The following is a 26,419-nucleotide window of genomic DNA, read 5'->3' on the forward strand; positions in this document are numbered from 1 at the left end:
TTCCCTAACATCTATAATTCCACATGATTTTGTCTGCGATATATATGATTCTACATGAATTTTTACGCATTTGTGATTTAATTTGCTTATTTTTCTCCATAAAACAACTATAATTCGGTACGAATCACATGCACAGGCATTACAATTTAACGACAAATAACATTACACAGACGAAACCTGTCATCTTCCCCATTTTAAATGCAAATAATTACAGATTTTTATTACAAATTCATCATATCTTACTAAATTAAATCACTTTCAAGTAATTTAGAAACAATATTTCATTAAAACAAAATAAACAATAATTCATCCAAACAATCAACACATCTAGAATTTTCAAATATTCAACACAAATCTTGAAACTTTGCCTTAAAAAAATAAAGAAATTTAAAGACAATTTTCGACAAATAATTAATTAAATATAAGAGCTTTTTGTTACTTTATATCAGTAAGAGAGTTATTTAAGGGATGATATTTCTTAATTACCAATTTAATTCAATCTGTGTAGATAATGTAGCAATCTAGACAGGTCTGTCCCTGTAGGTGACAGTTGTGCATCTCTTTTAATTACCACCACTAATTTACTATCGAGCCCCAAGAGAACTAAATTTAAATTATAATAGTGACTTTAAACATAAGATTTCTATTAAACCCAATAGAGGGGTAAAGAATTTCGTCGCTCCATCATTTGCAACAATATGAATACTCCGACGTTTTCATCGCCAATTTTTACCATAAATACAAGAAAATTATGCAAATTTTCGTGTTTAATTCGATTTAAATAAATTAAATTTTGAATCTTTTGAATCTTAGATCACCGTGGCAACATACAACATCGGAATTTCATCGGTTTTTGGTGATGTTGGAACGTCATTATAATCGTCAATCTATGGATGATGACTACACCAGCGGTGATGCCGCTCATAAATGGTAATTTTATTCATTTATATGTGAAGAAAACTAACAATTTTAATGATTACATTTTTAAAAATACAATGCAAATATTTTGTATTATTATTTTTTTTAATTTAGGAAAAGTGATAACTTAACCAAATTGATGGATAACTGGAATTACGAAGAGGTGTCCTCTGATAAAATGAATTTCCAAATGGAAACAAACGGTAAAATTTATTTGAAAAATTCATAACAATTCATCTAAAAAATTATTATTTTAAACTTTTTTTTTTGTATGTTTTTAGAATTTCCAAAGAGGATTAAATGCAGCGAAGGTTTGTATATATATATGTTTTTTCTTCCAATTTTTTTCAATTTTTTAACGGAGATTTCAGTAATATTTTAGAAGAAAATTGTGTTTTCAGATCCCAGTACGATGCCTTATATAGCTTCTTTGAGTTTGGAACCATTTTTGAATATTACACCTCCATTTTCTCCTTCCATATCGGAATATTACGTCAACGTGACGTATGACTTGATGCTCATCAAAATTGCAGCCACTTCGCAGAATTGTCAGACTGAAGTCAGAATTGATGACAAATTTGGAACTTCCAGGTAAAAAAAAAAATAGAAAATAAACTTGGTTGATTAATTTGTAAACATATTTAATTTAAAATGTTTTTTTTATAATTCGAAAAAATTCCAAAAAATTGTTTTATTTAAATTTATCCAAAAAAAAAAAGAGTAAAAGCACAGCGAAAAAAGTGTGAAATTTTTAAAAGAAAAATCAAATCTAATCTAAAAAATTTTATTTTACTTAATATTTTCAATAAAAAACTAAAACAAAAGATTAAAAAAAATCACGAAAATTATAAATAAAAATGAGATAAAAATCCCCCAAAAAATCATTTTTTCTTTATTTTTTAATCCGGAAAAGTAGAAAATTCAGTCAAAAATTCAAGAAACTGTGAAGTTTTTGAATGGAAAGTAAAAAAATAAATAAATAAATATATCGAAAAAGTAAAAATAATCGTGAAATTTTTGAGAGAAAATGAAATAAAAATTTGCTAAAAAAAATTCATTTTTTGGCATCAAATTTTAAAACTTTTTGAAGAATTTTTTTTTTCGTTGACAAGTTTAATACAAAATGTTTTATTAAAAATAAAATTATTTAAAATTAATAAAAATGTATTAAAATGTAACTTTAATTTTTAAAAATTTCTCTTTTAAAATTTAAAAAAAAAATTGTATTTTTTGCAATTTACAAAAGTATATAAATTAGTTTTATTAGAATATTATTTTTAAAAAATCTTACAAAAATTTTAAAAAATTAAATTGCCCTTTGAATAAATAAATTGTTTAATTAATTAAAGGAAAAAAATTATTAAAATTAATTAAATTAAAACATTTTTGATGAAAAACCACTAAATATCAGTTTAAAAAAAATAAATTAATTATTTAGAAAATAAATAAGTTAAACATGATTGATTTTCTGTGCTGATAAGTTAATATTAAATTTAATAAAATTAATGTATATTTATTTTTAATATTTTAATTGGAAAAAAGTATAAAAATGTATAATTTGCATATTTATTTTATAATTTTTTTATGATAAATTGTTGTTTCATACGCAATAATGCGGTTAATTTAATTATAAGAAGGCTTACTTTGATGATCTTCAGAAAGGAGTTAGATAGACGACCGGCATCAGTTTATTGTCAACAGGAAATGTGTGATGTACTGTTCATCATTGAGCAAGACACTACTAAACTCTCGAGCAAATGTCGCCATAAATATATAAAATAAATTTTGGTTTGGTTTCAACTATTTTTACGATATATTTTGCGTACTTTGGTTTTGATTTTGCTTTGAAAAAGTGAGCTTTCCGAACAGGGGCTCACGTACAGTACATTGGGTCACTTGAAGCACGTGTCCTCCTTTTCGTCTCGTCCCCAAGAAGGCTCCAAACAACAGAAAATTCGTGACTTCTAGCCTATTTCACAAATATAAAAGAAACCAATAAACGATATTTGTCCATTGACTCATGCAACTTCGTCGTATGTCAACCAAAAAACCGATTTCTTGTTTTCAAGGCTAAGTTAGCCGCGACTGCAACCGGCCACCTTGTGGGAGCGCTGATCCGATGTTGAATTGTAGAGTCTGAAGCTCCTCGTATGATGTACGATGTCCTTTTTTTTTATAGCTTGTGCCCTTCACTTTTTCATAGTCTGCGGGCACCGCTGTTTCTGAAGAATCGTTCATTCAATTAAAATTTATTATGAAAAACAATTCGAACTTAAATAAGTGTAATTTTTACATCGAAATCGTATTTACATCGTATTTGAGTGAAACTGAAGTCAATTACAACGATATGTACTTAATCATCACGTTTATACTCTAATCAGATAGACGAACGTATAATACTTTTTAAAATATCCTAATTAATTTTAGAATGATGCGACTAAAAATTTAAATGTTTTTTGCCTTAATTTAATTATTAGTTTCCTTGCTTTAATTTGATTTTATTCTTTCTTAAATTACTCTGCACACTTCAACGCTGATAATCCTATTCCTCCATTTTGCCCTTTGTCTGGTGCTCAAACGTTATTAAATGGATTAAAATTAATAATTAAGAAATTAAAATACGATAAATAATTTTGTGTTAATCCGATAAGAAGGACATTTTTAAAATATCTGTCTAATATCTTTTTTGAATGCTTCCTTTTGGGGACCTGCAATTAATTCTTTGATGCTCTTGTTTTATAAAATGTTCATATATACCCATAGCGATATACCAATAACGATATACCTACGTATGAAAATACCTATTGAAGATGAGATGTATCTTCGTTTGATACCTCATTGATGTATTTCTAGTTTTATATTATCTATTTGGGACACTTTTGGTAACTTATTCTGAACACCCTATTTTGAAACACCCTTTTGGAACGCTTATTCCATACACACCATTCGGAACATCCTAGTTTGGAACATTCATCTCGGGCATCCTATTTTGTAATATCCTAAAGAAATATTTCTTTGGGCTAGCTTTAGAAAATTCTGTTCTGAAATGCCTAAGCCTATTTGGAACATCGTTTGGGGATCATTTCTAGAATATACTTCTTCTAGAGCCGTTATTTGGAACACTTATCTCGAGCATTTACTTTAAAATATTTTTTAAAAACATTCTTTTGGAACCAGTTTGAAACACCTTATCTTATGCACTGTTATACTATTTTAGCTTGGAATGTTATTTTTTTTTTTGTATATTCTAATTTGGAACACCCTTCTGAAACACGTAGATTTCAATTTTCTATGATAATTCAGTTGATAAAAAATAAAGTAATAAAAGCTACGATTGCTTCATCTGGAATTATTCTAAAATTTCTTGAGATAATCAAAAAACTTTGGTAAAAACATTATTTTTTCAGCTTACATATAAATGATGAAAAACGGGGAAAACGTCGTCTTTTATGGCCAACGATTGAAACTATTTCAGTAGAGAGCATCATTTATTAATTTGATTTTATTTTTTAAAGAAGAACAAAAAAATGAGATCTATAAAGCCGATCGTTTCCTTTTGAATTATTTATAAATATCAATTTGAAAAAAAAATGGAGCAAAGAACGAAAATCGACGAGATGAGAACCAAGAAAATATTAAAGTAAATAATGTTTACTTTTTACCAATACAAATACTTTTCCACAATATTATTTTTTTTTAATTTTCATTAATAAAAAAATAGCTAAATTAAGCATTAATGCAATTTTAATACAGTTAATTACTTAAGAAAATGTTTATATTGTTATCAGTATTATACTTAAGCTAATACTAATACTGTTTAAAGTAATATATTATAATGCTATAAGTAATTATTATTCTAATAGTACTATTGCACAGAATAATGTAGCGTTTATAATAGTACGATAGTAGCATGGTGATGCTGTTTTAATAGATCTACTCCAAATTTCAAGTACTCGTATGCTATTGGATTAATGCTACTATATGACTTTAGAAATAGTACAATTGTACTAATAGTAATAGCGCTATTGTTAAAAGTTACATGTTAGTAAACTATTAAAGTAATAATAAAATTATTGTTTATAAGATATGATAGATAGCAAGCCATTTAAGTAACTTATAGTATTATCACTACTAAAGTATTGAGTAAAATAAGTCATATAACTACTAAAGTAGTATAGTTTTAGCGATAGTTTAAGTGATAATACCTTAATGTTAATAGTACTTACTGTTATAATATAATGGTTAATAAGGCAGCATGAGTAATTGATATTAGTACTAATTAAATAGCATGGTTATGCAACTATAGTATTAAGTAAACTTTGATAGAATTATTTTTATTACTTTTATTGTAAATAGCAATTAAAACACATTTATTTTTTACGTTATAGTTTATTATTTAGAGTAAAAAAAAGTTATTAATAAATAAAAATATGAGTTTTTTATTGTTTCAAAAGAAAGCATTTAACTCAATTAACTAAACTTTAAACCTCATTTTATTCTTTTAAAAGTAAATAAATATATTAAATGATGTTTTCCTGTTATTTATTTATTTTTGGTTTATTCAATAAAAAAGTAAATGAAATATCGCTTTGTTTACATTACTTTCAAACGGAAGATTTAGGTAATGCAAAAATAATGTCCGGAATAATGGAAAGTTTTATGGATGAAGCGCATAACATGACGTGACATTCAATAGAGATTTATGGAAAATATGGTGACAAAAAATGTTTCCTCCACACATAAATAACGTTTAAGGACTTAATAACTCTGTTGAATGTATACAATAAGTTTGAATGTACTGCATTAAACACATTTAGACACGTATGCAGTATTAACAATGTAAGCTATCAAGCATAGCAATATAAACAATATTTACAGTGCAGTAAGTGCAGTATAAACGGTATATACAGTAATGTATATGCAATATGAACAATGCATTCTGTATATACAGTATACCTGCAACAAAAATGGTATATACAATAAAATATATGCAATATAAACAATATATTCTGTACATTATATGCAACATAAACGGTATATATAGTAAAGTAAATGAAATATAAACGAATATACAGTACAATAATGCAGCAGAATAGCCCAGCATAATGCATTTACTTGCAAATGCAGTATGTGCTTATGCATATTTAATAAATTCTTCCTTAAATATTTATTTTATAAAAAATGTATTTAAATTCTTCTTATTAGATTTAAGTAAATATTAATATTTTAATTTATATAATATTTTAATGAACTCTTTTAAATTATTTAAATTTTATAATTAAAAAATAAAACTAAATAAAAATAATTTAATTGAAATAAGAGGAAGAAAATAAAATAATTTAAGAAATTATAATTGAAATTTAAAAAAGAAGATCGAAGTTTAATTAAAATTTATTTATTTTAAAATAACTTTTTTAAATTGGTTTTTCAGAGGCGAGTTTAAGAATGTGCTTTTTTTTAAAAGAAAAATAAATTTGAGAGTTAAAAATATATTTTATACTTTAATTAGCTAAAACTTTACTTTGATAACCATCTAGTAAAAAATATTTCCTTGAAGAGGAATCGAAAAAACAAAAATATTCGCCTCTTTAAACGTCTAAAAAACCAAAAAAGAAAAATAGTATAGAATCATCGAAAAATCATTTAAATCAATAAAAATTGACTGGTTAATACAGTTCTAACATTAAAAATATGAAACAAGTAAACAAAATTTTCAGATAAATTTTATTTAAAAAAAAAATTAAAACAAGTGTCGTTTACTTTAACTTTTGTGTCTAATTCTAAAGAAAATAGACTTAAAATTTTCAAAAATATACTTTTTAATTTAAAATTAGAATTCTTATACTTTACAGACCCACAAATTACACATTGGGCATCGGTGTCAATCGAATTCCTCTTCTGGTAGTTGACGTTACTCACACCGAACCATGGGTTATCAATACTTACATTCTGTTAGTCAGACGCTTGCCAATTACTCACGGCCAACCCCCTTTCGATCCTGATCAGCCTCACCAGATCTGCAGCCTGAAACAAGTAAGTGTTAAGCAATTTATCAGTCGAAATTCTTGTAAAGAATTGAAAATTCTTCAGTATTTAGCTGTATATTTTAAAGGGGGTGATGAAATCTGTAAAGATGGGATCCCAAGGGATGAGCGTAACGAATGTATTGTTTGATAGTTTGAAAGACGATTAAATGCCTCGGAGTTGTATTCTCTTCAAATATATTAAAAATATTAAGTGAGGTGATTAGGAAGTCAAATCTTAGGATGTTTTGTAAATTATTATAAACACCTAAAATGTCCCCTCTTGAGAATTTAAGGACAACAGAACTTGGTTGTAAGTTATAATAAAAATTTATCATCACCTGAAGGTTAAAATTTCATTAGAAAAAAGGAAAATACTTTTCTAAAATGTTTTTTTTTCGATAACATTTCGAACATATTTTTCTTTTTTTATCTGTTATATATTAAAAATAACTGATAAGGAAAAAATGGCATATTTATTACATTTTTTTATAAATATTTTTGATTATTTTTGCTTTAACTTTTAGAAAATTCTACTTTATGTTCATTTTTTTAGGAGTGTGAGATGCAAGTATTTCCTAGTGAGAGTTGTGCCATTAGAACTGATGTCACGTCGGTACCCAATTGGTCTACTTACCTTAATCTTCGTGCAAATCTCACGATTTGTACCTCGGGAGATGCATCAGGTAAACAAATATGATCCCTACATTTTTGTAAAGTGTTCTTTTGCTTTAGTGTTATGACAGAAAAGTTGTTTATATCTCAATATGTATACTTTTTTTACTCTTATAAATTCTACTTTAATAATAAATAAATATGTTTATCGTAAAATAGATGAATTGTTTATATTTAATAAACTTAAAAAATATATTTGCATTAAAAAATATAACCATACATCTAGTAAAAAATATTTCCTTGAATAGGAATTGAGCTCACATATATCTATTCTTGTTCGTAATAGATATGATTAGGGAATTTAACATGTTACCAAAAGGCACGGGTTCGGTCCCCATTATAGATAAAATAATCCTTTCATTGTTCTTTTCATTTTTGTCTCGCAGCATGATTGAAAAATTGTCTTTACCATTTAGATATTTTTAAAGAAACCTTTAAAACTTACATATTTCCAAATTTAGGTCGTTGGGTTCTTCCATGTACAACGTGTTCTGATAGGAAGAGTTGTTTCTGGAGCGAAGCAGCGTGGCACCCTTACAATTGTCGTTACGTAGTACCATCTAAAGAAGTATTATCTCGTTGTTTAGATGGTAAAAAGGTAAATTTCTCTAAAGATTTACTTTATTTTTCTTTAAATTATAGCGGTTTAATTAAGATTTAGTGTTATTTTTTCAGATATTATTTATAGGAGACTCGACTAATCGAGGCATGATGCATTACGTTATGGAGAAACTAAATGGTTCTTTAAACCAGTGGGACAAGACACACGACATCAGAGTATATACAAACGTCAACAAAGGAAGGACATTCGTTAGTTTCGCCTACTATCCACAATTTTGGCTACCAACAAACCAGCGGCCAGTGTTCGATAAGGCATTATACCAACTGATACAGAGGTACCAGTGAATTTCTGGTGAGAAATGATCCGGTAACAGTAGCTGTCGTCGTTCATTAACTTGTGTGTGCTTCTACACTTTTATATATTCAATTAAATCATTTAGAAGGATATAATTAGCTTTAATTTAAGAAAATGAAACATTTTACTAAGCTCAATATTTGTACAGAGCATCTTAAAGAGGCTCGAACATATACTCATCATTGGCATTGTTTTCTCTCGTTACGCTTCAACAAATGGATTTAATTAATGTTTGTTTTCAAAGACAAACATTTAATTAACTTGATGAAATGATTAATTTTACATATTTAAGTAATAATATAATATTAGTCTTGATGGGTTTTATACTTTAATTTTGTTGAAGGAAGTGATGACCATGTTGAATTTTTTCTCTCTTCTTAAGGGTAAATTGCATTAAATTTAGTTTTGATAGACGAGGCCATCCTTGTTTGATCTTTGCCTTTTGTATTAAATATTAGTAACAATGTTGAACATTAATTAGAATTACAAATGCAAAATGAACGAAGCCCTTTGTTGTATTATTCAATCGATTCCCTCATTGTAAACATACTTTCGTCTCATAGAATAAATTCAAAATTTGCAGTTAATAAGGCGAACATTTATTAAAATTAATTATATTTTAAAAGATTTTTATTAATATAATTTAATTTTACTCAATAGAAAGTATATATTTAAAATATTTAGTATTTTATTTCACTCTCCTCTGAAGAGGTAATATTGTATTTTACCTCTTGCATTCTTGCTTCCCTCTTAAACTACTGTACCTTTTTTTAAAGTTGCGAATAATTTTTGAATATTTTAAAATATTTTTATTTGTATTTTAATGATGAATAATTTAACACTTAACAGATCTCGTCCCTTGGAAAATAATACAAACACCATTTTGGTAGTTGGAGGCGTGCATTGGTTAGCCACGCAACATCTTCACATGTTACTAAGAGCAATACGGGTGTAAGTGTAATGATGGATATTAATTAATTAAAAGATTATTATAACACTAAAATATAATTATTTATATAATTTTATAGAGAACGGCTTCACGGTATTCGTCTTGTTATGAAAACTTTGGGTTCAGGATTCCATCAACCCGTTGAAGGCGTTCATACATTATCAATGGTAATTGTTTTACTCTTAAAATTATATTATAAAAATAAAAATAAATACATAAATTTTTAAATTATATGCAGGAAGATCAACGAAAGTTATTACTTCACAGCATGGGTCTTGCTGAATTTGCCAAACATTATAATTTCGACGTTATTGATACATTTAACATAACCATTCCTAGATATAAGGATTTTCTTCAAGGAAAATGTGCCTGTCATTTTCATAGGGTAAAGTAACCTTTATGGAGACTTTTTAGATAATTTTATCTTTAAAAAGTTTCAGTTTATATGAAAAATTTAAAGAATTTTTCAATACAGGTGGTAGATGTGACCGAGTCGGATACAAATCAAAGTGGTTGGAGGAACAAGAAGAACACTTTTTCCAATCAGCCAGAGTTTCACGTCGAGGGAGATATTAATGCCATTTATAGTGACATATTACTAAGCAGACTTTGTGGAGATTACATGTCCGATAGATGACATTTAACCCCATTGCAATCTGTTCCTAAATTATTCGCCAAATTAGAGTTAATCTTGTAAATATCTACTTAAATGGGCCACCGTCGAACAAATGGAAATCAATCAAAAAAAATCTCGTGATGCCATTTCAAAAAAATACAACAAAGTACTGTATCTTCGTGAAAGATGTGGACCAATAAAGGACTTATAAATTTGAATAAACGTGAAACAACTATATTCACCCCCACTCGATCGATAGTATCGTGTGGGTGATGGAAGTACCATCGCATTGCAATATGTTGCTAAAGCTTTTGTGTATTAAATCATCGATTTTGAATGATCTAGTAACATCAATAATGAATAAATTAGACTAATATATCACGAAAGCACCTTAGATACGCGCCAAAAAAAGTTTTATGCACAAATTATCTTTAAAGAATTTGCTGCTAAACATTTATCTAAATAAAATGCAATAAAATAAATAAATAAATATATATATATATTTATGTTTTAATTAAATGTGTCTTTTTTAATTTTTATTATTTAATTTTACTTCAATAACATCTAAAAAATTCATAAACGAAACTCATTAATTATGAAAAGTTCATTTCCGTTGACGAGTAAACGATAAATTTTTTTGGTATTTTAATAAATATTTACAATTTTTAGCTTTTAAAAAAGGATTTTAAACAAAATTTATTGTTATTACTGCTGTTTCTAGCATTAAAATTGCTTATTTTATTAATATAATTGCTTCATAATATGGAAAAATTGTTTCAAAAAATAAGAAAATTCTATTTAATACTGTTATAAATCTTTAATTTATAACATTAGATGCTGAATTATTAATTTTTTTAAAACTCAGTTTTATGTTTCTTATTTTCTTCAAAAATTATTTATTATTATTTAATAATTTTTAATATTATGATTAATTAATGTAATTATTAATTAAAAAAGCATACGTTAATATAAAAAATATAAATAAATTTTCGGGGAATTATTTAATTATTTAAATGTTCTATATTTTATTTTTTATCAATTTTTTCAATAAAATTCCACGTTTATGTTTTAAAATGATAGACAATTTCCTTATAAATGTATTCATAAAGATATGACACATTAAAATTTGACTATTACTAACTGAATAATTAATATACCAATTAGAAAATAACATAAAAATATTCCTATGTTATAGTAATTGAAATCTACATTACTAAAAGTTGTGAGTTCGGTTTTTAAATGTGCACTTTACTATCTGAAGTGAGCATATCTTATAGTAACGTGGCATAACATGGAGTCAGCCATTGATTCTATCTTCAGTAACTATGATATTCAATATAGAACTTTGCTATAATATAAGAATATTAATACATCACAGCATTTAAATCCACATTATCGAAGTTCGAGGGTTCGATTCCTGAGTGATCGTTTTTCTATTTGAAGTACGAGTATCTTGTGGTTCAAAATGGTGTTAACTTTTCGTTCTGTTTACAAACACATTTCTAATAATAATTTAGCATATTTTAGTTGAATTTTAAAACAAAATTAAATAAAAGTCTCTTAATTTTCGTCCCTTAACAATTACATCTATATACTCTACATTATTTCTATTGAATTACTTCAAGCGCCATTTTTCGTCAAGATTGTATCGAATAACGTAATGATTACGAATTTTTTAAAATAATATATATAATTTTTCAGAAAATACATAGATATGGAAGGCGCACCATTGATTATAATTAAGAAAAATCGCTAAAAATCTGAATAAATTCTATCGATATTTGTATGCAGAGCACGATTTCGATATTCGCTATGAATTTGTAAATAGATTTTCATTTATTTTTTACATGATAAAATTATATTAGAAGATTTTCGAAGGTCGTAAATACAAACTTCATGGATATAATTGACGGCAGAAAACAATTTTTTTTAAAAATTTATTTCGTATATTTGAAAAAATTTGATTCATTCTAGAACTTTAAAGTTGGATAAATGAACAGATTTTGCCAGTGGCGTAGCGTAGTGGGGCGGCAGGGGCGGCCCGCCCCGGGCGGCACTTTAAGGAAGCGACAAAATTTCACAATAAATAATAATAATACCTAAATAAGGGGGCGGCGAAATTTTCCTCCGCCCCGGGCAGCTGACACCCACGCTACGCCACTGGATTTTGCACTTAGAACTTTAAAAATTCTTTATTTTGTTGATAAAAATTTACAAATAATTACTATATTATATAATATTATACAAAAAAGAAGTCAAGATAAAAAGAATCTGTTTAATTTCACATCGGATACGAACTCGCGACTAATTTTATGTGAAATAGTCTAATAAAACAGATGTAAAATTTAAAGGCAAGAATTTTAGTAAAAGTCGTGGGTTCATTTCCTCGTTGCTAAAGCACAGTAGTATTTGTATAAGCTTTAATAAATGGAATTTTTGCATCTCGAACTTTTTAATTCCTTAGCGATGAATCTGTATATAATTCAAAATCTATATAAGAATTATATACGGAGTAAATTCAAAATAAAAAAGCCAATAAGATAAAAATATATTTGATCTTATATAGGATATAAACCCAAAACTATTGTAATCTCGAAATTTTTTAAAAGATGTAGGAAATGTTTGAGCATCTTTGAGATTTTATGAAAAATCGTGGATTCAGTTCTCATTGATTGCTAAATATACGTTTCTATATATAATCTATCAGATATGATTTATTAACTGTTAAACATTCCTTACGATGCTTTAAATTGTTTTATAACAATTTCCATTTAAAAAGAAACTATTTTCAGTATCAATTTTTATTAAAAATATTGAAAATTATTTTTAAATAATAAGATAAAATTAAGCAATTAATCAAGCTTACCATTAACTTACGTAAGATCAAATAAATGGGGCATTAATAACAAAAACCACCAAAAAGAATTTAAAAATTAAAATATTCTTAAAATGTATAGAAAAGTAAGAAATTTTATAAATGATTTACTATTTTAAGAAGTAATTTAACCGCTTTTATCATTAGTTAAGACGTTAATGTAGGGTACTTTTCATTACTTTAAAGTAACTTTACTGGAAAGGTTTCGATCACGATACACGCGCAAATTAATTGACGATCCTTCAGTTTAGTCAGTGGGCTTGACTTTTATCTTACACACAAGATAATACTACAACAAATATGCCTTAAACTACTTTTCTAAATGGAGTTTTAAACGTCGTGCACTCTAACCTTTACGACTCTAACCTGGTTGATGAGTCGTGTGTTAAAACAAGAGTACTCTTCGATATCTCCGACAGCCATTACGCTCAATTTTCTACCAACTTACTGCACTTACCTCCATTACTATGGCAACGCTCCTGCTCCTCCGTCAAGACTTTATAAGTTTAAGTGATCGTTGTTTTTACTTTCGTCTATCTTCCTATAGATTTAGAGTGGATCCTGTTTTGTTATCCTCTTCTTCCTCTTCTAGTCTACTTTCTATGTACATATCTTTGTATTAAAAAAAACATACCCTTGAGAACGCCTCGGGTTCCTCTTTAGATAAATTTATCATCATGTAAATGTATTAATTAATTAACTTTTACTTTCGTCCATCCTCATGCAGATTTAGCGTGAATTCTGTTTTCTTATTCTTTTCCCCCTATTCTACCTTATATATACATAATTTTTCTTAAAAAACAATCTTTAAAACGTTTAATTTTCTTCTTCCTACATAAATTTATTATCGAATAAAGGTATTATTTCTAAATTTTATAAGATATTTTAACTATTTTTATAAGAGAAATTAAGTCTTTAAAGCTTTTAACAACAGTTTTTATCGAAACAACTGTAAGTGTTTGACAAATTTAATAGTACAATAATAAAAGTTGTAAAGAAAACACAGTTTTAAAAATATTAAACCTAAAATTTCATCTAAATTGACTTTAAAAATAACAAATAGACAAATGGGCTTATAGAGGTAGAGAATTTAATTCAGCATTGATGCAGTTGATGACATATCATTGAAGTTATTAATAGACATAATTAACGAAGAGTATTAAGAATCTATGGAATATTCTATGGGATCTTAATTGTCTATTTACCTGTTTCTCTTCTTTCCCAATTACCTTCGACGTTTACTATAACTCTCGAGTTACCAACCAAATATTTCTTCAACTGCATTCACTAATTGCATCTGCAATCTGAGGATAGAACTCGTTAAAAGTAAGCAACCTCATTTGTCTGAATCGTCGATCTTCTATATTTCCATCTTCATCCTTCTCTCTCTTTGTCTGTCTGTCCGTCTGTCTGTCTCCCTTTCTTTATCATAAAGTTCTTGAGTATTTCTGATATAATTTTTTAAATTGGAAAATATTTCTTATTTTATCTTTATTTTCAATTTTTTCAACGATATTCTGACATTTTCGGTAGTTAAATTGTCGAATAAATTTGAAACTTTTCTGGTTGTATAACTTTTTTGACATTATTTTAGGCAATGTTGAACGTTTTCGGTTTTTATTTCGATAAATTTAGCGTTTTTGAATATATGTTCAATATTTTCAACGTTTATTATAACGTTTTCGGCATTGTAATTGTTGAGTAATTGTTAAAGTTTTCAACTTGTCCAATAAATAATGTCGAAAATAAATGTTAAAAACAATATTTATTTTTAACAACATCCAACATTTTCAACATTATTCAAGGGTTTTAACATATTGTTAAATATTGTTCAGTATTTTCGACATTGTTCTAAACTTAAAAACAATTGAAAAATTATGAAAAACTTCAAGTCGTCCAACATTTCCAACGTTTACTTTCAACATTTATCATTTAATAGTAATCGACAATATTTTGGTGAACATCATTGAACTTTTCCAACATTATTTTAACGTTTTTAGCATAGAAATTGTTGAATAATTATGAACGCTTTCAACTTATACTACAATCTTTAACGCTATCAACATTTATTTCCAATATTTACAACCGTACAAACACCGAAAAAGTTTTAAAGATGACAATTTTCAAGTAATCCAACATTTTTAATATTCTACATTCAAATTTTACTTGATTATAATATTAAAATGATAAGTTTTATGCATTTTTTCCTGTTCAGTTATGAATATATTTTACAGAAAATACATCAAGTTTTATATTCAACTTTCAAAAAAATAAGAATAAAAAAAAGACAAGAAAAATAAAATAGTAAGCAATATAAAATTTTCCTGCTTTCCAAAAGAAAAACATAAATTTTTTTGAAGAAAAAAGGTTATAAAACTGGACACAAACTTGCCAAATAAAAATGTACACAGGGTGAAAATTCTTCGAATTCAAACCTTTTCTTACATGACAATTTTTTGATTTTCTGAATTTTCTTAAGACGAATATTGTCGTTTATGTATTAAAATATAATATAATATTGTTTAATTTGTATATTATTTTACATGTAAAAAAATATATAATTATTAAAACAATTTTTTAATGAAATTTAATTTAAATTAGATAAATTCGAAGATGTAAGCCGACGATCTTACAATAAAACATACAATAAAATTTTTTACTTTTATAAATTCCTTTGAGAAATATATGATTTTTTTAAATTTCAAAACTTCTTAAATAAAAGTTTCAAATTAATGACTTTAATATATATATATAATAATTTTCGAAGAAATTATTTAAAAAGTTGTTCTAAAAAATCAGTTGCAAAGCACTTTATTTATTTGGAGAAAGAAATGTTTATAACTAATTATTTTTCCTTTAGTCAAATGAAATTTAACTAAAAAAAAATCAAATTAAATAGAATATAGTGATGGATGATGACGAATAAAAATTCGTCACAATCTGATATCTTCTTCATCAGGAAAATTAATAAAATAAAAATTTTTAGAAAGAAATAAATAAATTGAATTTCACAAATTTCATATGAAATTTTTTAAATAAATTCCCTTATTTTTTTCAAAAAAATATTAAAAAAACACATATTTTGTAGCTGATTTTTTAGAACCATAGAATTTATTGTGAGTTGTAGTTATTAATATTCAGTTTCTTTGAGGATAATCAAGATAAAGCAAAATATCATGAAAATATACGAAAGAAAAATATTAAATTTATGACATTAGGCTTGAGTTATAAATATCAAAAAAGACAAATGACAAAAACAATTTAAATTTTCCAAAAAAATAGGTGTGTATAAAATGTAGTGACAGTACCTAACAACTAAAAAATTACAAATTTCTAGTCTATTTGATATCATTTTCCTTATAAAAACATTAAAAATAAAAATAATAATAATAAATTTCTCGAATCAATTATAAGAATATAAGATATTATTTGCGTAACACAAGGTTTTCGACATAAAAATTGTAATAATAATGAGAACAAAACGTTGAAAAAATAAATAAAAACATTAGAAATAAAAATAAAGAAACTTGACAAGTTCGAAAACATAAAAATAAAAAAATAATCCAGATATTTTTGATATAAAAATAAAGAAAAATGGCTTAACAATAATTTTATTATGTAGGTTTTCTGTTAAAGAAAACATGTCAAGTGAGGTTTTATATATATATATATATATATTACATTAAATATATTCTTATACAAAGTAAGTATTTGTGTTGGGTTTTTGAAGGAAAAGGTTCTAAAAATACAAATATATGAGATATAAATATAAATATTCAAGCTATAATACAAATATTTTAACAATAGAAAGGAAATTTCGAAAGTTTGTTGTAAATATAAATTTAAATTTCCTTTAACACAATATGAGCTGTTGGAATATTAAATATTGTAACAACATATCAGAGTTGATGTTTAAATGTTATCATTGTTTATATTGTCACAAGACATATTTATATATGTTGAGTCTGTATTTAATGCCTTTCCAGTCGTGTTGTTCAACTTTAAAAGTCGTTACCTCGATAACATGTCACGAATGTATATTTAGCACATTAATGAAAATTCTCATATAGTTTCTTGTCTAAAAAATTCATTTTTAGTTTATTTTTGAAACATTTTACATAAATTTTTCAATTTTCCTTAAAAATAAATTAGAAATGATTGAAATATCTAACGTCCACGTGTTTCCTATTCAAAAATTTGAATTTAATTCAAAATCCAAACGCTAGAGGCGCTTCTGTAATATTTATTATCATATTCCTTAAAATATAAATTAATTTAATAGCCCAAATTTAGCACATTTTTTAAATATTTAATTTCAATAAAATATATATCAATTAAGCATAAATCTAAAATTTGACAGTTTAATTCACTTTAAAAATAAATTATTAGATATATTTTTTTAAATATAACGCTTAATTTGTTATTTTGTTATAGAATATCCGGCTATAAAGTTGTAATAAATTAGTGCACGTGTTTACAGAAAGTAATTTCAAAAAGATAATTTTCATTTTTTTTTCAAAAGAAATCATCAAAAAATCGAAAAATTTTATTAATTCACCAAACAGAAAATGATTTCTTTAAATATTTAATAAATGTTAAGATGGTATGAGTTTTATGCGGAGGTTTCTTTTTAATTAAAGAGAATTAGTGTTTTTTTTAGAAAATCATTCATATAACTTTTTGATTCGTTTTTTTGTGTGGATTAAATAAATAAGCTTAGAATTAAACGAGCTTTTTCAAAAGACAAATATATCAAGGATAAAGTGTAAAGCAACGTTTCAATAATCCCTATAATATAATAAATGATGGTAAGGTTAGTATCACCATCTTACAACTGGGGATGGTGCATTCGCGCAAATAACATTTTTGTTTATCACAAAGTAACGTAATTTTATTTGGAAAAAACACTCTACAAAATTAAATATATGATGAAATTTTAAATATTTAATATTATATTTACCAATTCTAAATATATACATACACAAAAAAATTAGATTAAAAAAAAAAGAATAAGAGGAGGAGGAAGATTTTTCAAGATTTGATACGTCAAGAGGAATTAAAACGAGGATTGGATCACACTATTCACTTTCTCCACTACATTTTTTAAAAAAATATTTGTTACTTTATTTCAATTCCTTTTCTTGTACTTCATTGTTTTGTTATAGCGTGAGAACAAAGCATTACGAATTTAAAGCGAATTTCTAGGAAATTACATTCGTGACACGAGAAGCTTTTTATCAAAAAACTAACGATGAAGCTTATCGGCATCAATATGTTTCTCTCTTTCTTTCTCGTTCTTACTTTTATTTTATTTATTTATTAGTTTTTTTTTTGTAATGTTGTTAAAGTCGAGAGCATCTCTGGATAGATAGATACTTTGATACCAGAAAGGAAATAAATAAGAAATGAGACATCCGCGTATGGAAAAATACTAACATTTGAATTGCATTAAGAAAATATTGAACAAGATCCGTGATGTTCTTTTTTCTCTCTCCCCCCATATATATATATAATCCCGATTTCCAATAGGTTACAGAATGAAGAAAGTGCTTATTTCCGCAGGAAGCTGAGATATTTCGAAAAGTGATCATCTCCAAAATTCAGTTTGTCGACGATAGCATAAAGAACATACAACCTCCAGGGAATTCTGGTCAATTTTTCCAAACATTGAAGAAAGAAAATTTTTCTTCTTATTTTCTTTCAAAAAAAATTCTTGAATTTCTATATATATATATATATATAATATATGAGAATTTTTTTCAAGGTTTTATTCTAATAAAAAATTTAAATAATTATTTTACGAAGTTAAAACTTTAATAATAATAATTCATTTTAAATTATACTTTGTTTACATATCTCTCAACCAGTTGATCGCGATTTACAGATTGATATGTAACGTACTCTTGAGTTCAAATTTATCACGTGTGATTCTAAAAGAAAAATTAATTAATTATGTCAAAAAGTCTTTTATAAAACTACAATTTTTCTAATTAATTTTAAACTTTTTATAATAATATATAGATTTAATTTGATTTTAATGTATTAACATTTTGTTTCTCAACCGGTAGATCAAGACTTACATATTGATTTCTAACATTCTCTAGGTAAAGAAACGTGTTATAATATAGAAAATTATTTAACACAATATAAATTACAATAAATTTTTATACAAAATATACTTTTAATTAAGAAATTTACGATTTTTTAGGAGTTCTATGTTTATTAAAAAAAAACTTCAAAAATAGTGAATTTATCATAATAAAAATAAAAAATTCACTCGAGAAGATTACATATGAAAATAATCTGTTTACATAAAGTATGCACTTTCAAAATTCATTGCTCGAAATACACATTTTGATGAATTAAATATTAAAATCCATCATTACTATTGCTAAAAGGGATGAGAGATAAAAGGATTCCAACCATTTTTTCCCTTCTTTGCTACAGTTATTCAATCACCAATACATAGTTGGAATTTTTAATGCTTTTTATCAAAGAAATTTGATTCTGAAAGCTTAAAAAAATCATTTTTACTTTCAAAAAACTTTAATTTTTTTTTAGTTTTTTCAACAGAATATTTGAATCATGCCTCGAATTATTTGCCTACAATTTATTATGGTTTAAGTGTTTTTTTAATTAAAATATGAAGTAAAACAATTGAAGCATGCTTATAGAAAGTCGTAAGAGAAATGAATATTAAATGAAAAATGCTTTAAATTTGATTTATATAACTCTCATTTTGAAAATATAAGGTATAGAAGAAAGGACATCTTCATTTGTGCCATTCCACGGGGACCAAAGAGAAGTAATAGATGTTCTCGACGTCCCTTTGCAGATCGTTCTGTAGAGACAGGCCATTTGTCTGACTCCGCCAACATGTCACGAAAATGCGATCCCAACTGTCAGAAAATTTAACGTGATTGACGTGCCACCTGATGTGTGTCATTCGGATGCCCTAAGACAACACCCGTGACAAAAATTCTTTTATTCTTTTGTTTTTTGCCACTTCAATTCTTATCATTTTACACTGCTACCTATTCGATACAAATAATGAAAGAAAGCAACCCTTAAATTAACAGAAATCTTGATTTTTATTCAATAAACCCTCATAAATAGTAAGAGAAAGTATATTTCTAACAAGTTTTCATTTAAAATTTCGTTTCCTAACCGATAGGTGGCAAAACTCCGGTTGGAAACATCCATACTTTTCGACTTTATTTTTTTACTTTATTGTTATTACTCGAGTATATAGCAAACTATCAACCTGTGGGTCACGATCCATAGATTGTTAAGATAATGTATTCTAGAGCAAGATAATAAAACAAAAGACTAAAAAATATCTATATTTTGGTTGACAAACTAATCGTTTCGCTTTTGTTATTTCAGATCAGTGCAACACAGCTTATAGAAGAACTACAAATAACATTTTTTTGTCTTGTTTGCAAAAGGACGCCTTAAGCTTTTAGCTATCTTCGAAGAAAATTGGTCTTCTACACTCAATGTAGCTTGTGAATCGTGTCCCGGGGACATTGTGTTCCATCAGAAAATTTGATTTAAACCTTATCTTCCCCTCGTTTCTAACTCTGATCACTCCTCTGAGATTTACATCAAAACAATAGTAAAATTTAAATACTTTTCGAACGATTTTATAAAAAAACATTTCTATAATTTTTCCATATCTAAAAAAAAACATTTTTCTAGAGAATACCTGCTGAATATTACATACATTATCGATTCATTTCATTGATTACATGCATAACCGATAATAATATAATGTACATCCATACAGGCCTGTAGCATATTTATTCAGCAACGTGGTTAAATGCAACGTGTAAACCAGAGTCAATAAACTTATCCATAAATCTAATCATGCATTTGTTAAGTACACATCCTCGTTTAAACATTGATCTATACCCTCGGTGGGTTACATAAATAATAAATTAAACATGGAGGGTATTTTTTATATATATATACATACATACATAGATCCAACTTTAAACTATCGAAAGACCAAACTATTGATTATATATAAAGGAATATATACATATATATATTCATTTCCTTTCGATAAAACTGATGGAAATCCATTGTTTGGTATTATTTTACATAACAAATCCTCTTAATGCTTCTTATTTTAAATTCTCATTTCTGTATTTGCATTTGAATGATGAGTAAAGCTTTAACTAATTCATTGAAGAGGATTTATTTATAATTCAAAATAAATATATAGTAAGGAAATAAATGGGTATAAAACTTTATCGTTGGATACTAAAAGTTGTTTCTTCTTTTTCTGATCAAAGATGAAACATTAGCGTAGATTTTTTCTTTTGTTTTTAGAGAGAAAACAAAGTTTTTTGGAATGAATTTGGCTGAAATCTAATTCCTTTACACGAGAGGCACGCTAAGATCTCACGAAGTTTGATAAAAGTAACACGAACTGGCAGGTTTCTGGTACGAAAAGTATACGTAAGAATAAGGAAATTGAAGTTCGTGCCAAGCGCGATTACATCGTCACAAACAAACATACACACACATAAAAAAAACCCGCGTATAAAAAATATACCTTTCACTGTAGGTATTTTGTGGAAAACTTATTGAAAATCCGGGTTTCAAAAATCGAAGATACTCTAAGCGAACGTCACGAATTTTTGGCGAATTGAGTGACATCTTTAATCCTCAGGTCGGTGCTTCCCTCCCCACGTCAGAGGATGGAACTAGTTACTTCTAATATTTTTCCAATGATGGGGATTTTCGGAGGTGTTATAGGAAGAGCTAATAAAGGAACGAATTGTCAGTAGTAGAGGATCGGGATGCTTTCCACGATCGAGACTAAGCTTAATTTCCTTTCTGCTTTCGTGACGTGAATACGAGCTGATTTATTTCTCACCGAGGATAGAAATTTGTAATCATCTATAGCTTAGATGAAGCTTGATGGCAAACGTGTTCCATTTCGATTTATCTTTGATCCAAACTGTAAATAAGCGAATACGCAAGAAAAAATGTATAGCTTATTTTTAAAAATATACAGCCTTAAGACATTTTATATACGCAAAATTTTTAGACACGAGTCAAGAAAATTACCCTGGCGGAATTTTGGTATGTTGAAAGACGTGGCACTCGACTCGAAAAATTTATAGAGGAAGTTTGAAAATAGTTTCAAAATTATCCACTTCCCCAGTAGCTACGACAGCATTTTTGTTCTATTCGCAAAACTTGCTATTGAAGAAATTTCTTTTTTCTTTCTTCCACATACATCAAAACTGTTAAAGACAAAATTTAAAAGAAAAACAGAAAAAACAGTAAAAAATCTTTGATGGTTACACGAATAAAATCCTTGTCCATGATTTTTTAAACCAAAACAAAAACAAATAAATCAGTTATTTATCCGATTTAATGTGAAAAACTGAATTGTTTGCAGATATTAGGGGTGAATTTTTCTGGTGGCAAAGATTATTCAGGAGATAGAGAAGCGATGAGATCACATTCATCATTGTCTTTGCTACTGCAACTTTTTATCTCAACTAAATCTATTTCTGTGTAATCTCTTCCTCCTATCTTCTACTCCGATCAATCCCACTATTCGAATATACACAGTTTTCTTATTACTGCACCTTGTTCTTGTTTTTTTCCTTTACTCCAAATGGTTTGACTATACTTTCTTTTCCTTACTCTACTTCTTTTTCCCTCATGGTTACTGGAATGGAGTATATATATATATATATATACATGTCCCATTTAAAAATTTAAAATTCTTTCCTTTTTTCGGTATACTTGCGACCCAACGGTATACTTTGCCCAGTTTATTTTATCCAGAAACACATTCGAGACAGAAGGTAGAAATTAATTTAATAGCTTGTAAAAAAATCAAGAATTTCTCTTGTAGACTACGCATTTCTTCAACGCATCTCTGCTGAAGTTTGAAACAGAATATGCAATGAGTTCACACACTATCTCGTTGCAGATATCGACCTAATCTAGAGAACCCGCATCACGTCGTGAGAGAATTTTCACCTGCCCAGGTGTGTCTTTTATCGCGGTCACGTGACATGCCCGACATATACAATTTTAATATCCTATTCCGTACCGGAAAACACCAAAAAACCTACTAAAATGCATTTAGATATCGAGTCGGACGGGATTATAAATTATTCAAAACAATCAAAAATGATAGGAAGTCTACGGTTAACTTTCCTATTGGTTTGCGAGTCGTTACTTTTTGGAGATGAAACAGAAAAGCTCCTCCTAGTTCTCTCGTTAACGTTAATAGGACTACTCATTTATTAATTCTAAGTTGTAGCAATTACCCGCATACCGATATAGAATGCAAACAGTACAGCATAACCCTCATCCATAACGTTAAACGACACATTAACTCAGTCAAAGGGTACGAATTGATGACGTAGAAGAACATTCCAACTATATTTATACAGAACATCACGTCTTAATGACCAAATAAGAAAATTTAAGTTACTCTTTAGAGTATCAAAGATACGAAGAACGACAGAAAGGCATTCTTCAGTTACTCGTGCTTCAAGACAACCGCGTGTAATTCTACAACATTTTGCAATGTATAAAGACTAAATGACAAATTTTGGGTGCCTGAAGAGTTAATAAAACCACCGCTTTTGTAGTGTAGTTTTTGAACTTTAACATCTATAGAATCTAGTTAGTAAACGCTTCCCTGCACAACTTCGTTCATTATTAATGTTCCCATTTGCCAGTTCTATCCCTGACCTCCACGAATGTATTCAATATTTCAAGCAGCCATTAGTAATCACGGAAAATCCCGTCTGGTTGTGTTAATTCTCTCGACAGATTAGTAAGAGTAACGAGCGCTAGATAGATGAATAACGATTTTCTTGACCCTTTTTTCTTTCTTTCTTTTCTTCTACTTTTCTGTAATAAAAGACAATAAATATTCGATAGAATTGACGATTTTCTTATTTTTCATAAATTTCATTTAGATATTAATGTGTAAATTAGAGTGCAAATATAATTTAACGTTTAACTGAAACAAAAAATAAACGGTCGTTTTTAAATAATTTAAATTAATGTTTTCTTTTTTATTTAATTTACAAGTAATAAACATGAAATATGTAAGAATTTCACTTAAATGTTAATATTTGTTCCCGCATCCAAGACTTCTTAGAAGTCAAAAATGGACCAGATTTACAAAAGTGTGGTTTAAAAACTTACGATTTCATACTTATTATTATTTGATGAATAATAAAATATCTTATATCTTATGGCTTAAGGCCAGAACAAAGTCGAAATCCGCTCCTCAAGTCACTTACAATTTTGAGGCTCCTAAGTGTTTTCTCCTTTATATACGAGAAATACAATGAAATAAATGCTTTTAAAGAGCCAAATAGGTTAATTATTTGGAATCACAAGAATCTAGGCCTACCACAAGAATCTAGGCCAAATGGTTCCGTTCCCATTACTAAGAACCTCGTGCTGAAGAAATGAAGTGACATCTGTCCCCATCCACCCTTTAGGAAAACTCTCGCTTCAAATTTGTCAATATAATAATAAGTAATTTTAAAAAATGTATTTAAATAATACAAAATTTATTTATAAATCATATATTATCTAATTCAATAATTTATATTTTCGAGTGATTAGAAAAAGAGATAAAAGTTTTCCCGTCTTCATTATCTTATCAATGCATAAAAATAGCATTTAATTTTCTTTTGTATCAACAAAAATAAAATAAAATTTGAAAATAAATTATTTTCCTAATGAATTTTAACACAGATCTTTAATTTAAAAAAAAAAGAAAAGGAAATGATATTTTAGCAAAAGTTTCGGAGCAAGAAGCGTCAATTTTCTTAAATAAATAGCGTAGAGGAGAGCAGCTTTGTGATTTGTCAAAACTGATCTAAGACGAATTTCGTTAAGATTTGCGCTTCGGGCCTCTTCTGCTCTCCATCCTCTAGTGACAAAACAGGAGGAGGAGCTCGGAAAATTCCCTATCGATCCGATATCTGTTGTAGCCCGGGGCTTGTAAAACACGCCAAAATGTTACAATTGATTACAGCTCCTCTCCAGCATGCAACGAACACTCCACTTGCAGCAGATATGTTTGTTGTATTCAGTAATAAGATTGTGCCTCTGGTGAAGCGTTTCTTTCAACCAACAAAACTTTTTCCAAGAAAGATATCCATCTAACCGCTCTCTACTTTCTTTGTTCATCTCACGTACCATCGACTATACATGAATATTTTACTAAGAATTAACTTGACTCGAATGTCATTAAGTTTGATACAAAATAAATAGATTTTCTGATCTACATCGCCAATGTCTAGCATCTAAGAGGATATTCGCTTGAAAGAACTTTTTGAATTTTCTTCGAGAACCAACACTTCAAAAATTGCTTGATTTATCAAAAACGATGAAGAAGAAAATCTTTTATTCATTAAATTTTTATATCATTTTTGATAATAAAATTCGAAAATTATAATAAAAATTAACATTCTCTACCATCAATTCAGTGTTGTAGTAAATGGGTCACGTGTCTGGGAAAAGTGTATCATCAATCAAAATATCCGAATAATTCTGTAAATTAGCAAGAAGAATAAGTTAATAGAATCAATTTTTCTCTTAATGACGATCTTTGTTGAAACGAAGCGAAATAAATGTATGAAGTGCAAACGATAATCAAAGAGAAATTTCTAAAGACCAAGGAAAAGCAGCAGCTGCTACTCGACAATCTACTAATTTTCGTTTTACAATCCGGTAAACATCTTAAACCTTCTAAAAATATACACATACCTCGAAAAAAAGCATATTATTACATCGGAATTCTAAAATTTTTCCTCATTCCTACATAATTGTTATCATCACTTCTATCAATTGATGGATGGAAAAGTTGGTAAATTTCATCTGACAGTTTTCTTCGGTAAATTAATAAATGATTTCTTCTCTCGATGGAGGATTTATTTTCATATTTAAACTTTATATTTTCTTAACATTTCAATCGTTCATAATATATTTTTAAACGTAGGGAATATTGAAACGTTAAACCATTATTCACGCAAAATCGCTGGAACGTGATCATTATCCATTTGTCGATAATCATGGATATAAATAATTTATAAACGGTTTAGTTTTTACAAATGGATAATAAATTCATCAATTATGCTAGCTAATATTCCTGTATAATTATCTATATAACATTAGTGAAGGATGGTTTCTCGCAATGGTACTTTACCAAATTGATTAGAAAAACGAGTGTTTTGTTTTTTAATTTATTAAAAATTTAATAATCTATCTTGTTAAAGATTTTCTTAAAAAGTTGGAAAAATTTTTTAAATTTCGTTAAGAATTAAAAGAAATATTCGTAAGATTTTGCAAAGAATTAAAATTTTTCAAGTTTTTCGTTAAAGACAAAAAGAATTTTGAAAGATTTTGTTAAAAATTAGAAGACTTCTTCTTAGAGAATTTT

General features: G+C 27.1%; 2 protein-coding genes across 3 annotated transcripts in view; both read left to right on the top strand.

Moving 5' to 3' along the window:
- LOC136969359 (cadherin-like and PC-esterase domain-containing protein 1) overlaps positions 1-10,599 on the top strand; it is a 70,204-nt gene extending 59,605 nt beyond the window's left edge. Inside the window, exons 14-25 of one of the 2 annotated variants that reach the window (XM_067263487.1) lie at positions 814-930; positions 1,033-1,121; positions 1,200-1,229; positions 1,320-1,509; positions 6,771-6,951; positions 7,498-7,627; positions 8,078-8,214; positions 8,292-8,512; positions 9,382-9,483; positions 9,561-9,648; positions 9,720-9,866; positions 9,957-10,599. In XM_067263487.1, the coding sequence (XP_067119588.1) occupies positions 814-930; positions 1,033-1,121; positions 1,200-1,229; positions 1,320-1,509; positions 6,771-6,951; positions 7,498-7,627; positions 8,078-8,214; positions 8,292-8,512; positions 9,382-9,483; positions 9,561-9,648; positions 9,720-9,866; positions 9,957-10,118 (1,594 nt within the window). In that variant the 3' untranslated portion in view covers positions 10,119-10,599. Of the gene's footprint in view, positions 1-813; positions 931-1,032; positions 1,122-1,199; positions 1,230-1,319; positions 1,510-6,770; positions 6,952-7,497; positions 7,628-8,077; positions 8,215-8,291; positions 8,530-9,381; positions 9,484-9,560; positions 9,649-9,719; positions 9,867-9,956 lie in introns of those variants that run through there. The other variant, XM_067263488.1, reaches the window with a different exon arrangement.
- Positions 1-26,419, top strand: part of LOC136969360 (centromere protein F-like) — a 352,144-nt gene that overhangs the window by 171,744 nt on the left and 153,981 nt on the right. The gene's annotated exons all lie outside the window — the stretch shown is intronic.

The sequence above is a fragment of the Centruroides vittatus genome, unplaced genomic scaffold (assembly GCF_030686945.1).
Source record: "Centruroides vittatus isolate TY-2023 unplaced genomic scaffold, ASM3068694v2 contig_1777, whole genome shotgun sequence".
Taxonomy (NCBI): domain Eukaryota; kingdom Metazoa; phylum Arthropoda; class Arachnida; order Scorpiones; family Buthidae; genus Centruroides; species Centruroides vittatus.